The sequence below is a fragment of the Felis catus genome, chromosome E1, assembly GCF_018350175.1.
Source record: "Felis catus isolate Fca126 chromosome E1, F.catus_Fca126_mat1.0, whole genome shotgun sequence".
NCBI classification, from domain to species: Eukaryota; Metazoa; Chordata; class Mammalia; order Carnivora; family Felidae; genus Felis; species Felis catus.
In genome coordinates this window covers 18,243,503-18,261,915 of record NC_058381.1, presented here as the reverse complement: position 1 = coordinate 18,261,915, position 18,413 = coordinate 18,243,503, and the positions used below count along the sequence as shown (strand labels likewise).

General features: G+C 52.7%; 1 protein-coding gene across 7 annotated transcripts in view; it reads left to right on the top strand.

Annotated features, from left to right (window-relative positions):
- The first annotated feature begins 6,235 nt into the window (after positions 1-6,235).
- The window catches only part of FOXN1 (forkhead box N1), a 28,611-nt gene continuing 16,433 nt past the window's right edge, over positions 6,236-18,413 (top strand). For 3 of the 7 annotated variants that reach the window (XM_019817475.3, XM_019817476.3, XM_019817473.3), the window contains exon 1: positions 6,236-6,453. Coding sequence is in view for 3 of the 7 variants with exons in the window: in XM_019817472.3 (XP_019673031.2) it covers positions 13,509-13,553 (45 nt within the window). In the remaining 4 variants the exon portion in view is untranslated. Of the gene's footprint in view, positions 6,454-13,483; positions 13,554-18,413 lie in introns of those variants that run through there. The other 4 variants (XM_019817474.3, XM_019817472.3, XM_019817477.3 and 1 more) reach the window with 4 other exon arrangements.

Genomic DNA, 18,413 nt, shown 5'->3' with positions numbered 1-18,413 from the left:
CGAGACTGGAGCGTGGCAGACATTGGCACCAGGGATTTCCATCCCCAGTTAGGGCTGCTACAGGCTCAAAGCAGCACAGCCCTGGGCAGAGCTCAGCGGCAGGCCGTGAACTGATTCTGACGTCCAGTCTCCAGAGAGAATAAGAGTTTCCCCTGGTCCCCGTCTGTTTGAACACCCAACTACGGTCCCACCAGGCCAGATCCCAACTCAGCTACATTCACAGGCCCCAAAATGAGGGTGCTGATGTGTGTGGCATCAAACCTCCAGACACAAGTCCCTTCTAAGGGGAGCAGAGCTAACAGCCCGGCAGCTAGAGTTGAGGTTAGACAGCAAGACAGACTTTCTGAGTCTAGGAGAGAACTCTGAGGAGCCAGTGTGACGAGAGAAGGAGACGGTGGTCCTGTCCGGAGGTGGAGAAGGTGAGAAGAGAGACCTCACAAATCCCTGTTCAGTCCAAAAAGCTGCAACTCCCAGGCTGCCTGCAATGAGGAAGTAATACTTCCCAAAGGAAAGAGGGAGCCCGCACCCATTCCTGGGGCAGAGGTGGATCCTGTCTCCGAAGAAAAAGAAGTTCATCTCACCATCAAAAGCAGAGTCCCATTGTGCAAGAAGGTGAAAACCACAGTGTCTCCGGCATCCCATCAGAGCCCCTCTGGGACCCTTGGCCCCTGAATTAATTTGCATTTCCTTGATTTTGAATGAAGTTAAAAATCTTTTCATTTGGGGCACCTGGGTGGCTCAGTTGGTTAAGCATCCGACTTCAGCTCAGGTCATGGTCTCACAGTTTGTGAGTTCAAGCCCCGCGTGGGGCTCTGTGCTGACAGCTCAGAGCCTGGAGCCTACTTCCGATTCTGTGTCTCCCCGTCTCTCTGCCCCTCCCCCACTTGTACTCTGTCTCTGTCTCTCTCTTTAAAAAAATTAAAAATTAAAAAAAAAATCTTTTCATTTGTTTATTGGCCATTTGTATTTTATCTCTGAATTGCTTACTCATGTCCTTGGCCTATTTTTCTATGATCATTTTATCTATTTAGAGGAGCTCTTTATATATTACGGATATTAATCCTTTGTCTGTTATATTTGTTGCAACACTTTCTTCCAGGCTGTTTTTTTTTTTTTTTATCTTTTATCTTTGTTTATGGTATATTTTGTTCTAATAAAATTTACACTTTTGGGGCGCCTGGGTGGCTCAGTCGGTTGGGCGTCCGACTTCAGCTCAGGTCACGATCTCGCGGTCCGTGAGTTCGAGCCCCGCGTCGGGCTCTGGGCTGATGGCTCAGAGCCTGGAGCCTGCTTCCGATTCTGTGTCTCCCTCTCTCTCTGCCCCTCCCCCATTCATGCTCTGTCTCTCTCTGTCCCAAAGATAAATAAACGTTAAAAAAAAAAAAATTAAAAAAAAATCAAGAGCTAAGAATACAAGCATTAAAAAAAAAAAATTTACACTTTTTACCTTGTCAAGTTTATCAACATATTCCTTTATGGCTTCTGGATTTGATGTTGTGCTTAAAAATGCCTTCTCTATTCCATAATCATTCAAATGCTTTCTCTATTTTTAAAATTTATGGTTATGGCTTTCATTTTATGTCAGGTCTTTCATCTGCCTTTTTTTTTTTTTTAACTGTTTATTTTTTTTAAGTTTATTTATTTATTTTGAGAGAGAGAGAGAGCGAGCACAAGCACGGGAGGGGCAGAGAGAAGGAGAGACAGAATCTCAAGCAGGCTCCTCACCTTCAACACAGAGCCTGATATGGGGCACAAACTCATGAACTGTGAGATCATGACCTAAGCTGACCTTAACCGAATGGACCACCCAGGCACCCCTCTGCCTGAATTTTTTTTTTTTAATGAATAGTGTGAAGTAGGATTTAATTTTACTTCTTTCAAATAGAAAGTCCATTATCCCAAGTCCATTTATTGAATTTTTTTCATGCTTTCCTGCTGCTTAAAACACTTGCTATTATATACCGAATTCTCACAAATACCTGTTTATTCTGAATTCTATTATCTTCCATTAATTTATTTGTTGGGGTGCCTGGATGGCTCAGTCGGTTGAGCATCTGACTCCTGATTTTGGCTCAGGTCATGATCCTAGGGTCGTGGGATGGAGCCCTGAGTCAGGCTCCTTGCTGAGTGTGGAACCTGCTTAAGATTCTCCTCTCTCTCTCTCTCTCTCTCTCTCTCTCTCTCTCTCCCTCTGCCCCTTTCCCTGGCCCATACTCTCTCTCTCTCTCTCATTTTCTCTAAAATATATATAAATAAACAAATAGGGTTTTTTATTTATTTGTTAATTTGCACCAAAATCACACTGGTCGTTTGTTTGTTTGTTTGTTTGTTTGTTTGTTTTGAGAAAAAGCACATACGAGCTGGGGAGGGGCAGAGAGAGAGGGAGAGAGAGAATCCCAAGCAGGCTCCATGCTGTCAGCCTGGAGCTGGATTCAGGGCTTGATCCCATGAACTGCAAGATCGCCACCAGAGCCAAAATCAAGAGTCGGTTGCTCAACTGATTGAGCCACCCAGGTGCCCCTAAATCACACTGTTTTAATTGCAGAAGCCTTATCAAACATTTTGAAATCCAGGAGGCAAGTTCTCCCGACTAGTCTTCTTTTCCAAAAGCTCTAAGCTATTCTCATGTATTAACTCTTTCCCAAAGTTTAGAATCAACTCATCAGGTTCAAAGGGTGAAAAATTAGGCTTGACTTGAATTACATGTAGTTTATAGATTATTTAGGGCAGAACTGACATCATTATAATATCATATTGAACTTTCTATTCAGGAACATGATTGCCTTTATATTTATTCAGGCTTTATTTTATGTCTGTCAATAAAGTTCTATTTTCTTCAAAGAGATTTTTTTATACTTTATTTTATTTTAGAGAGAGAGAGAGCATGTGCATGCAAATGGGGAAAGGGGAGAGAGAGAGAGAGAGAGAGAGAGAGAGAGAGAGAGAGAGAGAGAGAGAGAGAATCTTAAGCAGGATCCGTGCTCAGTGCAGAGCCCAGTGTGGGACTTGATCCCATGACCCTGGGATCATGATCTGAGCCAAAACCAAGAGTCAGACGCTGAACCAACTGAGTCACCCAGGCGCCCCTCTTCAAAGTGATTTTATGTACTTCTTAGGTTCTCTGTGTTTCATTTTGGGTTATTTCTATTGTTAAGTCTTCAATTTACTAATATTTTCTCCTGCAATGAATGTCGACGCCATTCAGTAAATCTTCCATCTGATGCATTGTAATTATCATCTCTTTAAGTTTAATTTAGATTTTTCCCCCCATTTTCCATGTCTCTAACTTTCTGCAACTATGGAATTCAGATATAACAACTCTTTTTAATGTCCTTGCCTGCTAACTCTAACAGCTTTGTCATTTGGGTTTGGTATTAATTGACAGATTTATCTTCTCATTACAGGTTAAATTTTGTTTCTTATTCCTGGGTACTGTATGCTATTGTTACTATTGTGAATGGGATCTTGTGTCTCCTTCTATTTTCCACTTGGCTGTTTTAGTTGCATAGAAATAGTTTTCGTTTTTCTATACTTAACATATATTCTGGTATCTTACTAAATTCTCTCATTAGTTCTAAGAGCTTTTCAGCTGATTCTCTTAGATTTCCTAAGTAAACAATCACATCATTTGTAATTTTTGAAGGTTTTGCCTCTTTCCTTCTCATATTTATGTCCCTTATTTCTTTTTCTTATCTTACTGCACTTGTTAGGACCTTCAGAATAATGTTGATTCATAGCAGCCTCCCATTTACAACTCTCATGGTTCCCTGTGCCCAGACTATCCCTATGGAAACATCCATGGGTCAAAAACTAACAATTTGGGGCACCTGGGTGGCTCAGTTCAGTTAAGCATCTGACTCTTGATTTTGGCTCAGGTCGTGATCTCACAGTTCGTGAGTTCAAGCCCCACATCGGGCTCTGTGCTGACAGCTGGAGCCTGCTTGGGATTCTCTCTCCCTCTCCATCTGCCCCTCCCTGCTCTCACGTGCATGCGCGCTCTCTCTCTGCCTCAAAATAAATAAACATTTAAATAAAAAAATAATAAATAATAAATTTTTAAAAAGCATTAAGGGACCTCTGGGTGACTCAGTCAATGAAGTGTCCGGCTCTTGATTTTGGCTCAGGTCATGATCTCACGGGTTCGTAAATTTGAGCCCCATGTTGGGCTCTGCGCTGGCAGCATGAAGCCTCCTTGGGATTCTGTCTCTCTCTTTCTCTCTCTCTCCGCCCCTCCCCCACTTGGCACTGTCTCTGTCTCTCTCAAAATAAACAAACTTTAAAAAATAAAAATAGGGGCGCCTGGGTGGCACAGTCGGTTAAGCGTCCGACTTCAGCCAGGTCACGATCTCGCAGTCCGTGAGTTCGAGCCCCGCGTCAGGCTCTGGGCTGATGGCTCAGAGCCTGGAGCCTGTTTCCGATTCTGTGTCTCCCTCTCTCTCTGCCCCTCCCCCGTTCATGCTCTGTCTCTCTCTGTCCCAAAAATAAATAAAAAAAAAATAAATAAATAAAAAAAAAATAAAAATAAAAAAAAAAAATAAAAATAAAGCATTAAAAGTAACAGCCCAGCGTACATCCGATAGGAGTAATTAACAAACACACTAGAAGGTCTTGACAGCTGCTCTTCACTACGAAACTTCACTGGTGATCAGGTTAAGGGAACGGGGCTTTGATTGCCAACATGAGCCCCAGAGAAAGGTGGCTTGAGTCAGGGCCCCTGTTCTAGCCCCAGAATACAATTCCTATAGCCAAGCGGGCAAACCGGCAATTTCCCACCCAGCACCACTGGGCCTGGTGAAGAGAAAGGGGGCACGCATTTATTGAACACCTACTATACACCGGAGATTGTGCTAGGGACTTTAAACATAACCCGGAGTCCTCACAACAACTCTATGGGTAAATAATTTAACAGATGAGGAAACTGAGGCCCGAGTGGTCGGTATGGAAGATGACACAGCTAACCGTCACTCACAGATGGGTTCGTTATCATCTGCCTCTGTACTCTCTTTTCTGAAATGATTATTCCCTACCTAGACCAGAAAGTCAGGAAACGTTTACGTGTGCTCCGCACCGGTGCCCGATGACCACCACCATCCTCCAGCCCAGGTTAACATTACCTCCCTTCTTGGAATAAGAGTAAGTGGTGAGGAGCTGCCCCCTCCGTACTCTTAGGCCAGAAGCCAGGCTCCGCTGGGGAGCAGACCCACCGCTAGGTCCCTGGAGCCTTCAGCTCCAGGAAGAGATACAACCGGGTTTAGAAGCCAGGACGAGTGGGAAGAGGGTGGAGGGAAAGGATGGCCAGGAACGGGAGACAGGGGTGGGGCAAAGATGAAAAGGGAAGCAGCGAGAAGGGGGTGGGGCAGGATCCCAGGCAGAAGCAGGGAGGACTGTCAGGGAGCCAGAGATAGGCTGCAGGGCCTGGGTCCAGGCGGGAGCCGGAGGGGGGACCAATTCCCAGGGCTCACGAGGCACTCCACTCTAACCAAGGGACGCCCGTCTCCACCTGCACCGACACACAGATACACAGAGCCAGACCTCTGACCCAGAGCACAGACCTGTGCACAGACCCAGACGACCTACACGCGGACGGGGACGTAGGATATAGGGTGACAGACCTGCACACAGACGTGGGGGAAGACGTAGCTGCAGGGGCACACTGCCCCAGGTGATGAATGTACAGACACATGGAAAGACTCACGTGCCCACGGACACATGGAGGGAGTCACAGACACAGAGGCATGTGGGTGCACACACCCACACACACCCACCCACACAAGGACACACCCTGAAGGCATCAGAGGGACCGGAGAGACAGACAGACGGATGGACCCCATGGACAGACAGTTCTCTGCACCTCTGTGCTTGCCACCTGGCCCTTGAGGGGTCACAACCCCTGCCCGTCCACATTAGGCCGCAGAGAACCCTGGGCCGCCACGCAGAGCTGCTCCCTGGAATCCCTTTGCAGGCGCCGTGAACATACATGCGGTGGCCCAGCTCTCCTGACACACGTGTGCGTGTCCCGACAGGCCTGTGCCCCACCCGTGAGGGCTGACATCCCCCTTCTGGGGTGCAGGTGGGGGCCACGGGACAACCCCCTCCTCCGCGGGCCACAGGCCGTGCCCGCTGGCAGAGATTGGGGGCCAGGGCTGGCCCAGGAGAAGGGAGGGGTTGGGGGGAGCCGGGGTGTGGCCGGGGCGGGCACAGGAGCCGGTACCTGTCAAACAAGAGCCAAGGAGCAAACTAGCTTCTTAGTCACCTTGCTCTTCTCCCCGTTTTGGCAGCAGCCCCTCGGGGCAAGGGGAAGCTGATATCATAATTATTGGCTCACCCAGCAGCTGCCTCCCCTCACCTGATGTCAGCACAGACCCAGGGCGGCCAAGCTGACGGACTGACAGGCGGACGGAGCTCCTGGCCCCCCAGACCCGGGCCCCCACGCCGACCTGCTTCACTGAGCAGGTAAGAGGAGACCTGTCCCAAGTCAGCCGTGGAGGCCAGCAGGGCCGGGCCGGAGCATGGGGTGGGGGGTTGCCTTTTTAACGGGCCCTGGGAGAGACTGGGAGCCCCTGGGTGCTCCCCATCTTCTCACTGCAGCTCAAGGGAGACTCAGGAAGCAGGGTGAGTGCCTGGAGGCCAAGGAGGACCCCCTCGTGGTCCTCCCTCTCGTCCCTGTCCCAGGCCGTCCCACTCCAACCCTTCTTGCTGTAGGAGGGCTTTTCTTTCTGGTGTTTTGTTGGATTTTGTGTGCGGCTCTGTGCTTGGAGAGGCTTTGCTTTGCCACCCCGCGCTGGGAGAAAATGAGGACTTGGCAATGCTAGAACTGGAAAACAAGAGCTGAAAGACAGGGAGGCAGATTCCCAACGTTAGTGGCTTTCTGGGGGAGAGGGGGGACCCCAGCTCTGGGGGCTGGGTGGTGCCAAGGGGGTGTGTTGATCAAGAAATCGCTCAACATCTCTGGGCGGCCTGGGCTGGGGTCTAGATGCCTGGGGGCTCCGGGGAGGCCTGGGGTGCAGGAAGGGGGTGGTGCACCTGGTGGAGAAGCAGACAGGTGGCAAACAGGTGCTGTGGCCGGTTGCTGATGCTGAGCTCAAGGCAGAATCCCCTGGAGGTCTAGGAATACCTCTCTCCATCAAGACTTCTGAAATCGGGGGGCCCAGGGAGCAGACCCGGGAGAGGCAGGCAGCTCTAGGACCCCTGATACCCAGAATTGGGAGTCCGGGAGGCAAAGGCCCTTAGGGAAACGGCTGGACCGGCAGGAAGCCCTCTCTGGCTCCCAGGGCTTCTCCCCACCCCCTCCCCGCATCAGGCATCAGGTAAGTTTCTGGCATTCCCCAGGGAGTCCCCCAGGTCCTCCCGAAGTGTTGTTCGAAGAAGCAAGTTAGATAAAGCATGGACTCTAACAAGTGTTTGCCTCTTCTCTCTATACCCAGAAGTGTGTGTGAGGGGGTATGTTTGTGTGCGTCCCGTGGCCAGGCACAGCTGGCCGGTGGGAAAGGACCCAGGGGGAGAGGGCACACCCCAGGGAAGTCGCTTCATCCCTCTCCCTGCCTCTATACCACGCATCCCCCCTGCCCGCAGGGGTGCCCTCCTCACTTTGCTAATCCTGAGGGAGGACGTTTGGTCAGCTCCCTCGAAGTCATGAAGTCTCCACTGCCACGGAGTCCAGCTCTGCTTGACCGTGGCCTTCCCCCACTGATGAAACCCAGCTCCTCTGGGCTGAACTGGAGGGTGTGGTGGAGGGATGGCATCGCACTCCAGCCCATCCCCGCTCCCGCCCCCCCGCAGGGCCTGGCTCAGGCCCTTATGCCACGTTGGTCATTCTCTGACCCCCAGGACACAGGCGGTAGGGGGGCGTCCCCAACTGATGGTGTGGGGGGGGGAGGGATGGGCAGCACCTCCTGTCCCAGGACCTCTCTCACGTGGAGGGCCAGGCAGGGCCACAGTCAGGCTGGGACTGGGGAAGCTCAGGATCGTCAGGGGCCACGGGGCCATGGGGAGAGGCGCTCATCCTCCCAGCTCCCCGCCCGGCCCCGCCCCATGCCGCTGCCTGTGCGGAGCTGAGCTCCCGGCTCCAGGGCCTGCTGAGGCATGCTGCCCCCCCAGGCCCGGCGCCTCACTCACCTCCCAGGGCCAGGAACCTGTTCTCCCGGGAATGCCAGGGAGTTCTCAGAGGACTTTATTTCCCAGGGGCTCAGGGAGCCCCAGAATCCTCTCAATTCTGCTCTTGGGAAGGAGGGCAGGACCCCCTCCCTGCCCCCATCTTTGTCTCAATCTCACACCGAGCCCACATTGGCCCCCTACCGATAGCCTTTGCCATTCCTTGTGACAGAGGGAGGCGGCCTGGGAAAGTTAAAGACAAGGGTAAAGCCCACGGGAGACGCGTGCCTTCTGGGAAGTTGTGGTGTGCCAGCCCCCACCTCCACCCTGGTCTCAGGGAGAACCTTTTTCTTTAGCCCCCAAGGAGAGTCCCATCTGCCCTCTAAGAAAGCGACACCTCTTCCCATGGGCTCTGTCTGTCCTTCCCAGCCAGGAAATCCTTCCTGATGTCTAACTTCCTCCTCCCAGCCGGAGTCTTCATGTATCAGCAGAATATGCCGGCACAGGGCTCACGCGGATAGCCAGAGACTGTTCCCAAGTCACGCTGAAATTTCCTGAGACCTTGTGTACAGGAAGGGACGGAAGGAAGGCCCCCTGTCCACTGCCCCTCTAATGGTCTTTCCAGCTCCGTATTCTCATGAGGTGGGGCTGCTGGGAGCCACTTCTGCACGCCTCCCCTGATTCCCCCATAACAGAGGGATGCAAGGGACAGGGGTCCCAAAGGTATGCCCTCCCCTATTTCCTTCCCAGTCACAGCCCGCCATCCCTGCTCGGCCTGCAGGGAGCGAGTCCAACAAGCCGAGATCGGCTTCTGCCACAGGAGAGATTGGCATTAGACATCATGACATGTTTCAGTATCGTAACTTGAGTTTGGCTGGACTGTGTGACCACAGGAGGTGGTTTCCTGAGTGGAGAGACAACCATTGATCTGGGGTGGGTGTGGTTGGGCTGGCAACATGCCCAGGAGCAGGGAAATGACAAGATGACCTCTGGAAGAGTGCATTTCAAAGTATCAAACGTCCCTGAATAATTTTGGTCTTTCCAATTTATTGCCCCTTCCTCCACCTCTGTGCCCGCCTCCAACCTCATCCCCAAACCCATCTTCCACTACCACCTCCCCGGAATGGATCTCTCCATACACCAGAGGTCCCCCTAGGAGCCCAGCACCCCCTCATCATCATCCTCACTGCGTCCTCCTGTGTCCTTCACATTCTCCCAGTGTTCAGGAAAGGCCCAGAGCAATGCCACTAGAACAAAGCGGACTGGAGGGGGTCATCCCTGGAGAAGCCCTCTCTACTTCCTGATCCTATCCAGGCCTTAAAGGCCGGGCGTTGACCAAACAGTAAAAAATGAGACCAAATGCAGCAAGACAAATTGAGGTCTGATGTCCAGGTGGACCTCTCCACACTGCAGGTGGGTGGCAGGTGGAAGGGGAAGATGGAGAGACGTGCCCGGAGGGCCCCAAAGGGAGGCAGTGGCAACCTTTCTTGGGGGCTGCAGGTGTAACCGATCCAATTAGGCACGACCAGGCCCAAAGCAGGGAAATGGACAGAGGCTGAGGCAAGAAGGCCTGCGGGGTTAAGAATGACTGCTGTCCTGAGCGTCCCCAGGTCTCTACCCTGCCTGTGGCTCTTGCTTAGTCAGCTCAGATGAATGGGGCCGGGGAGAGAATTAGCTGAATCGTGATCGCTCAAGGAACTTGACTTGAGAGCCAGCTGTGAGTCACAGAGAAAAGGGAACCCTTGCTCTCACAGTTACTCTGGCAGCTCCAGGGGGTGAGCACCCCTCGAGATGCAACAAGAGAACCCACTGGAAGGTCTGGCCTGAACCTCCACCCCATGCTCAGGGGAAGATGCATAATCAGTCAGCTTCAAGCCCTGCTCCTCTAGCCTGAAACTATTGCTTCTGACAAACTACAGCCGGCTTGGGCACCATCACACACACGCGTGCGCGCGCGCGTACACACACACACACACACACACACACACACACAAACACACACCCCTAGAATGGGGTGTGTCCCTAGAACTGGATCGCCCGGAGACAGTTGGAGATTCCACCTACACTTGTAAATTCCATAGCCATGTCCCAGACTATACCAGCCAAGGCATAGGATGTGCTCAAGGACACACACACACACACACACACACACACACCCCACCGTGCTCAGAAAAGCCAATTATCAGACTCCACTTAGCAGAACCAGAGTGATCTAAGCAGAGACAGAGCAGAAGTGTCCACTGTCAGAGACATCCCCAGCTCCTTCTGGGAGGGGTTCCTGGAGCCCACACTGAGCCCCACAGAGCATGTGGTTTTGGAGAGGAGGCTCGGCCTCTCTGGGCCTTCCCATAAGTATGCCCAATCTCTGAGGCAGGAAGGGTTTTGGAGAGAAAGTTCTTTGGGATGACCATGCCAAGCCCAGGGGGATTTGGAGGTGCTGGGGGGAGAAAGGTGGGGGCTGGAGCCCAGGAGCTGTATGGGCTTGGGGGAATACCCCCCAGAACATGCCCCTTCTCCACATCCTTCTCCTCAGATGAGCAAGGGAATAAGTAGGCACTCAGCCAGCTTCACCCAGCCCAGGTTCCTGGAGAAAGGGTCGGTGCCCAGGTACCTACAGAGCAGAGAACGATCTCCTCCACAATCCCTTCAGTTTCCTTATCTGTCAAATAGAGAGGGACTTGGGGGGAGGGGGAGGGGAGGGCCCCTCAGTGCTCTTTTCACTCCAGTTCAGTAAAGTCAAGCACTAAGCTTACTGTCTGCCTTGTATGTGCTCGCACGTGCTCAGGATGGCTTGGGGGGAGGGGCTGCACAGTATGTATTTGTCTGGTACTAGATCTGTATTATTAGTAGTGGTGGCAGAATTAATACCCCTAATGATAGACTGGTAATAATGAGCAGGGCTTCCGGAAATGATATGTACAGAGCACAAGAGGCCCCTGGCCCAAGGGATGGCAGGAACCTGAGCCCCCACTAGGGTGGGCAGGCAAAGAGGGGGCCACCCACTGGATGTGAGCACTCCTTTTTTTTTTTTAAGTTTATTTATTTTTTGAGAGAGAGAGAGCGAAAGGGGAAGGGCAAAGAGAGAGGGAGAGACAGAGGATCCGAAGCAGGCTCCCCACTGATAGCAGAGAGCCTGATGCAGGGCTTGAATCCAAGAACCGTGAGATCATGACGTGAGCCCAAGTCGGACATTTAACTGACTGAGCCATTCAGGCGCTCCTATACTTTTTTTTTAAGTTTCTTTCTTTTTTGAGAGAGAAAGAGAGAGCACGTGAGCAGGGAGGGGCAGAGAAAGAGGGAGACAGAGGATCCAAAGCAGGCTCTGCACTGACAGAAGAGAGCCCCATGTGGGTGTGAGAGCTCTTGACCACCCCCATAGGGAACAAACACCCTGGGAAGGGCACATGGTTGAAGGGGAAAAGATCTCAGCCCTCCTCCCTTTCCTGAAATCCCATGGGCCCAGAATCTGAGGGGAGGACACAGGAGCACCAGAAAAGATGGTGTCAGTTCGTCTTCCTTCAGGCATTTTTATTGCCTGGTTCTCACTCCGTCCCCAGGATAGTCAGGTGAGGTACGTAGGGCAAAGATGAGCCCATTTAATAAAGGAGGAAATGAGATTCACTCCCCCACTAGCCGATGCTGCTGGCAGAGCTGGGAAAAGGACACTTCTGGGGTCCTTGATCAGAAGGATGATGGGGCTTATGAGATGATAAATGCCAGACTAGGGGATGAGGTAAAACAGGGCTCCAGTCACCCCTATTGGTCTCACAGCTCAAATCCTCAGCTGCCAATCATACCACAGCCAATCAACTCTGCAGCCAGTTATCAATGCAGCCCACAGGGGGAGAACCACAGGTTCAGCTCAGGGACTTCCTGATGGGGGTGGGACTTCTGGACACAGGACTGTAGCGCTAATGGGTGCTCAGAGGCAAGCAATGTGGTCCCATCCCTCAGCCCATTCCTCTACCTCCCTACAGATGGCATGGCTGGAGGAAGCTTGTTGTAAGGGAAAACAAGGCCATATTTCATAATCTGTGAAAAATCCTCCTGTTCCTCCCATCACTCCACATCTCACCCCCACTCTTCGGTCCCTTTCACGGCTGGGCAGACTGAGGATTGGAAGGAGCTTGCTTCTCTGGGAACCAGTGTCTAAGGCCTCAGACCACTGCTCTCTTCACACTGTGCCCCAGGGGGGATTAAGCAGACAAGAAGTCCCCCCCTTCCAGGAGCCCAACTCTCTAGTCAAGCCGCCAATGGTTCTGGGTCACTTTGTCTACCCACAAGTCCCTTGTCGAGCCTGTTCTCACCATCAGACCCAATCATGCTTTTAAAAACCTCTGGGGGGGGGCGCCTGGGTGGCGCAGTCGGTTAAGCATCCGACTTCAGCCAGGTCACGATCTCGCGGTCCGTGAGTTCGAGCCCCGCGTCGGGCTCTGGGCTGATGGCTCAGAGCCTGGAGCCTGTTTCCGATTCTGTGTCTCCCTCTTTCTCTGCCCCTCCCCCGTTCATGCTCTGTCTCTCTGTGTCCCAAAAATAAATAAACGTTGAAAAAAAAATTTTTTAAAACCTCTGGGGAAGGTAAGAGGCAAGGGGCATCTTCTCCCTAAATTGCCCATCTAAGGGGCTCATGGTTTTGGAATTGAGAATTTTGCTTCCCTCTTCTCCTGCTAGCCTTGGAGGGCAAGCTGACCTTGCTTCTGGGAGCAAAATCTGGAGGTGGGCTCACAGCCTCAGAGCCTGGACTCAGGAATAGGCAGGAGGAAGGAAAAGATGGTCCGCCAATGATCCCCAAGAGTAAGAGCAAAAGATCTTTGGGGGTTGGGGTATTTAGGTGAGAGGTCTCCGGAAAGGGGCATCCGAGGAGAAGGGAGACCCAGCAGAGCCAATCCCTCAGACTAGGTGGCCAGTCTTTTCTAGGAGAAAAGGGGTCCTGGGAAGTGTGTCTTAGAAGGGAATGGATGGGAGCGTGAGGGGTAGTATTTCTTATTTCCTTAAAACCAAGCATCCCTTATTTCCCATCTACCAAATGAACATCCACAGGCAGTTCAATCTGTCCCCTGTCTATTCATCTGTCTGTCTGTCCATCTATCCACCTATCCAGCTTTCCATCCAGTCATTAGTCCATCCATCAATCTGTCCATCCTTTGATCTGTCCACTCTAACCATCCGTCTACCCTTCTGTCTATCCACCTGTCCATCCACCCATCCATTGTCCATCTATCCAGAAAGGTCAAGCCCCAATTGGTCTCCCCAGGGCTGCTGGGAAGGGCCTGTGGTCCTGTGGCATTTATGGGGCATGTGACCTGCCTGCCAGGCCTGGGGAGGCAGCCCCGCCCCGGCCCTCAGGCAGGGGGCTGGTCCAGGCATGTGGGAGTATTTATACCTCGATGGAGGCTGCTGGCTTGTCGCTGGGCTCAATGACTCCCCGAAGCCGTGATGGTGGCCATGGCCCAGAGCCCACTGTGAGTGCTTGGATTCAGCTCCTCTGGGGCCAGAGCTGGGTGGCAGGGGCTGGGGACGGGCTGGGGAGATGGGGAGGTGGCCAGGGATGGTGGGAAGGAAGGGGTGCAGGGCCAAGGAGAGTGGGAAAGCAGGAAACTGTCGGAGTCAGGCATCCACCGCAAGGCTGTGGAGAGGGGATGAGTCCATTGCCATTTAAACAGCCTCTGGAGGATCCCTCGGTAGATGGCAGGAAGAACAGAGCGGGAGGGCTAAGATGACATGGGAGATTAAGGTTAGATATCTGGAAGAACTTCCAGGTCAGCCCCAGACACGGAAGGAGGCTCAAGTACTTTCTCAGGATGGGCCTGCCGAGTGATACTCTAGGACCAGCCTACTTCCAGAAGCAGGGGGATGGCTGAGGTGGCTTTGGGTGAGCTCTGCTTTGGGGGGTGGGAATGGCTCTGCTGTGGGTGACAGCGGCTCAGACTGGAAGAAAGTCTCACAGCGGGGACACGCTTGCTCTTGTCGCTTTGTTCTTCCCCACTCCACCCCACCCCACCCCCCCACCACCCCCTCTGCCCGTAGCTGCTTCTCCAAGCACTTGAACCAGATCTGAAGGCAGGGGCAGCTGCCACTTTTCCTGAACCCGAGGCAGGGCGAAGAGCCAGAGGGGCCAGAATTTTGGCTTCAGAACCCCCAACCTTGACGGGATGAGAGGATCTAGAACTTTCTTCCTTGTTGGCACTCTCAGACTCCCGCTGTCCTGGGGTGCTCAAGCCTCAGGAGCAGGCCCCGGGCCCTCCAGTGCCAGCCCCAACTGGGTAATTACTGAGCTGCTCCAGGGGCCCCTCCCAGCAGCCGGGGCGGGCGGAGCCCCGGGTGGGGCCACAGGCGCCCTGGGCACGGCCCGCCCCTCATAAAACATGCTGCCGCAGCCAGTGACAGAAACCATTAAGGCGGAACTGCGCCATCTCCACCTGGCTCATGAAGGGCGGGTAGGAGGCTGCCCGGTGGGAGGGAGTGTGGAGAGAGCCCAGTCGGGGCCCTCGGTGTCTTCTGTGACTCAGCTGCCCACAGAGGACACAGGGACAGACCCTCCCCAGGAAACCTCCCACGTTGCCCGCCTCCCCCCGCCCCACCAGCCGCTCTGACTTCCAGGGGTGAGCGAGGAGGCTAATGTGCTCCTGAGGCTCGGCCGTGTAGCCCACTGACTTTGAGACCTGTGTCTGAATGCTGGGGAGCAGAATCTGGTAGCCGAGGGAACTCAGGCAAGTCAGGCTAACCTCTTTGAGCCGGTTTCCTCATCTATAACATGAGGATGATGACACTCTTCTGGGGTATCATAAGTCACCCAGCTATTCCTGATCCCCTTGAGGATCTCCTCAGGGAGGTCCCTCCTGAAGGCAGGCCAGGGGTGCCGGCCCTGCAGACGTAGTCACCTCCATAGGACCCGCCTCTGCATCTTCCGATGCAAATGGTCCCAGCCTTTCACTGTACTTATAAGGGAACAAAGGTACGAAAGAGGATGCCACTTGCCCAAGGTCACACGACCAGCAAACAGGGTGTCTCCCAGCCCCCACCCCCAAATGGCCCCTTCTGCTGAGTCCTAAGGCACTAGGAAAAGGGTCTCAGAGGTGGGGAGATGCTTGGTAGAGGGAGCACAGGGCCCAGCTGTTTGCGGGAAGGGCACAGAGCAAGGATTCATTGATGCGCCTTGTGGATCCTCTTGTCATGCCTTTTGGGGAATTTCTTTTTTTTACTTTGTTTTTTTAAGTTTATCTATTTTGAGAGAGAGAGAGAGATAGTGCAAGAGCTGAGGAGGGGGCAGAGAAGAGAGACAGAATCCCAAGTAGGGGACGCCTGAGTGGCTCAGTTGGTTGAACGTCTGACTTTGGCTCAGGTTATGATCTCACGGTTCTTGGATTCGAGCCCCGTGTGGAGCCTGCTTGGGATTCTTTGTGTGTGTGTGTGTGTGTGTGTGTGTGTGTGTGTGTGTGTGTGTTTATTTTTGAGAGAGAGAGAGAGAAAGAGACAGAGTGCAAGCGGGGGAGGGGCAGGGAGAGAGGGAGACACAGAATCTGAAGCAGGCTCCAGGCTCACAAACCTTGAGATCATGATCTGAACCAACATCAAGATCAAGAGTCAGACGCTTAACCACTTAACCGACCGAGCCATCCAGGCACCCCCCTCCTGGGGAATTTCTTACCATCATGCTCCTTACTCAAGTTAGGGAGCAAGGATTCTGCTCTGACTTCCCTTTGACTCCAGGGAAGATCAAGTCTACTTCTCCCATCCCCACCCGTGCCCTCCTACTCTCCAAGGGTGATGGACAGAGGAGAGGTAGTTCAAAGAGCAGAGGGTAGACAGAATGCCCAGATACTGAAATGGTCTTCGGCTAATGTTTTGCCAGGGTTGCACCTCAGGAGTGTGTGTGTGTGTTTGGGGGTGTGGTTGGGGCTCTGGAGGCCTGAGAATCAAATGTGATTTTCAGCTTTTAGCTATGTGGCACTGGGCAGGACATTTCCCCTCTCTGGGCCTCAATTCTCTCCTCTGAAAAATGGGGTTAATGACCTTGCTCCCCTACTGGGGGTGTGCTGATCAATGTTCACCAACCAGCTCTCAAAAAAAAAAGAGAGAAGGCTCTGATTTGTAGCGTTTGCTGGTTTCCATGGGTAAATACTTACACGATGGCCAATTTGGGCTCATTGGACTGAACCAGGAGTTGGAAAGAAGTGGGTACAGATGACCCTTGCAAACCCATAGTAGGTGTCGCCAGCACACCTAACTGCCTGTTAGCCTCTAGGGCAACAGGTGAATGAAATGAGATAACAGATACAGATACAAGTGCTTGGTAAGCCGCAGAGTGCTTTATAGATATAGAATTGTGAGAATGCTCGTCCACACAGTCGAAGGGACCCCAGGGCACAGTCCACCATTGAGAGTCCAGGCCTGGCTCCAGTCCAGGAAGGGGGCAAGCTGTGGGGTGGGGAAGGCTACCCTAAGGGAGAGGGTCATGGGAGGGGAGCTCCTGGGATCCGGGGAAGGAGGAGAGCAGACTGGACTTCCCACACTGGTTTGCTGATATTTGCAAATACACATCCCATCATGCTTCTTGGAACAGAAGCAGATAGGACAGAGGTTAGACTTCAGTGAAAAATTGCCTCTGGGGACGCCTGGATGGCTCAGTCAGTTAAGCGTCCGACTTCAGCTCAGGTCATGATCTCATGGTTCATGGGTTCGAGCCCCGTGTCAGGCTCTGTGCTGACAGCTCTGAGCCTGGAGCATGCTTTGGATTCTGTCTCTCTCTCTCTCTCTCTCTCTCTCTCTCTCTCTCCCTGCCCCTCTCCACTTACATCTTCTCTCTTTCTCAAAAAATGAATAAACATTAAAAAAAAAATTCCCTCTGAATGCAGTTGCCAGCCTCAGGACACTGGAGCCATTAGCAAAGCCTCCTGAGGGATCCAAAGCAATAGAGTAACCCCCCTGCCTCCCACCTTCCCTGGGAGTTTCTACAGGCACTAGCTCTACCACAGGGGAAGAGCTGGAATGATCTCTGAGGCCGGAGAATCAAGCGGAGGGAAGTTTAGCCTCTGCCAATGCAGGAGGATGAAGTCATGGAGACCGAGGTGGGAGGCAGGAAAGAGGAGTTCCCTCTGTTCTCCTTCCCCCACCCCACCCCCAGCTCATGCTTTAAATTAACTCTGTCCCACTGCTAATTATTAATAATAGCTATTCTTTATTGAGCATGTACTATGCATTAAGCGATTTACAAGCAATATTTCATCTAATCCTCCAGAGAGGTACGTATTATTAGCCCTCTTTTACAGATGAGGAAACTGAGGCCCAAGGAAGGAGGTTAAGCAACTGGCTCAACCAAAGTCCCACAGTTACTGGACTCAAACCCCATCCTGACTCTAGAGCTTCTGAACCAGATCGTCCAACTTCAGGGGCAATGCTGGCTACCCCAGGGAGGGGTCAGGGACCAAGGCAGCTTCATCCCTCTCCCCACAACGAGCTCTTCCCTGTGCTGGACAAGAGCGTCCCATATACACCCATCAGAGCCCCACTGCTCAGCCCCTGAGGCAGGAGGGCCCTTTTGAATGCAGTTGATAGAGGCTGTGTGGTCTTAGGCAAGTTACCTAACCTCTTCTCTGGGCCTCCTTTCCTTATTCGTAAAACAGAGCTTGGGCTGAGGCAACCAAGGGGGTGCCACTGAATCGGGAGTCATCACTTAAAAAACCAATCCAGATGGGGTGCCTGGGTGGCGCAGTCGGTTGAGCGTCCGACTTCAGCCAGGTCACGATCTCGCGGTCTGTGAGTTCGAGCCCCGCGTCAGGCTCTGGGCTGATGGCTCAGAGCCTGGAGCCTGCTTCCGATTCTGTGTCTCCTTCTCTCTCTGCCCCTCCCCCATTCATGCTCTGTCTCTCTCTGTCTCAAAAATAAATAAATGTTAAAAAAAAAAAAAATTTAAAAAACCAACCCAGAGGAAGCCCCACACCGAGGACCATTCGAGGACTTCTGCATCCTCCGCGCAAATAGAGGGGTGGGCCTCTAGCTCTGTACTCGCTCCTTAGCTTTAATCCTGTCCCTGGGGACCTGGAGGTGGAGGGTGAGGGGTGGGGTGGGGAGGTATAAAAGTCATGGCTGTAAACTAAAGCATTCAGTCAGGGCGTCTGAGATGCAGGAAGTCAGACAGGGCTACAGATAATGTCCGGGGACATAGAGGCTTGTATAAGGATGGGGGTGAGGCAGCTGTGGCCGCAGGGCTCCTCCTGGGAAGGCCGGACCCTCAGCAGGAGGCGCGGCCCAGGCCGCGGCTCCGAGAGGCCTCCTCAGGTTCATGTCTCAGAAGAGCAAGGGCAGCCGCCAACTGGGGCTCA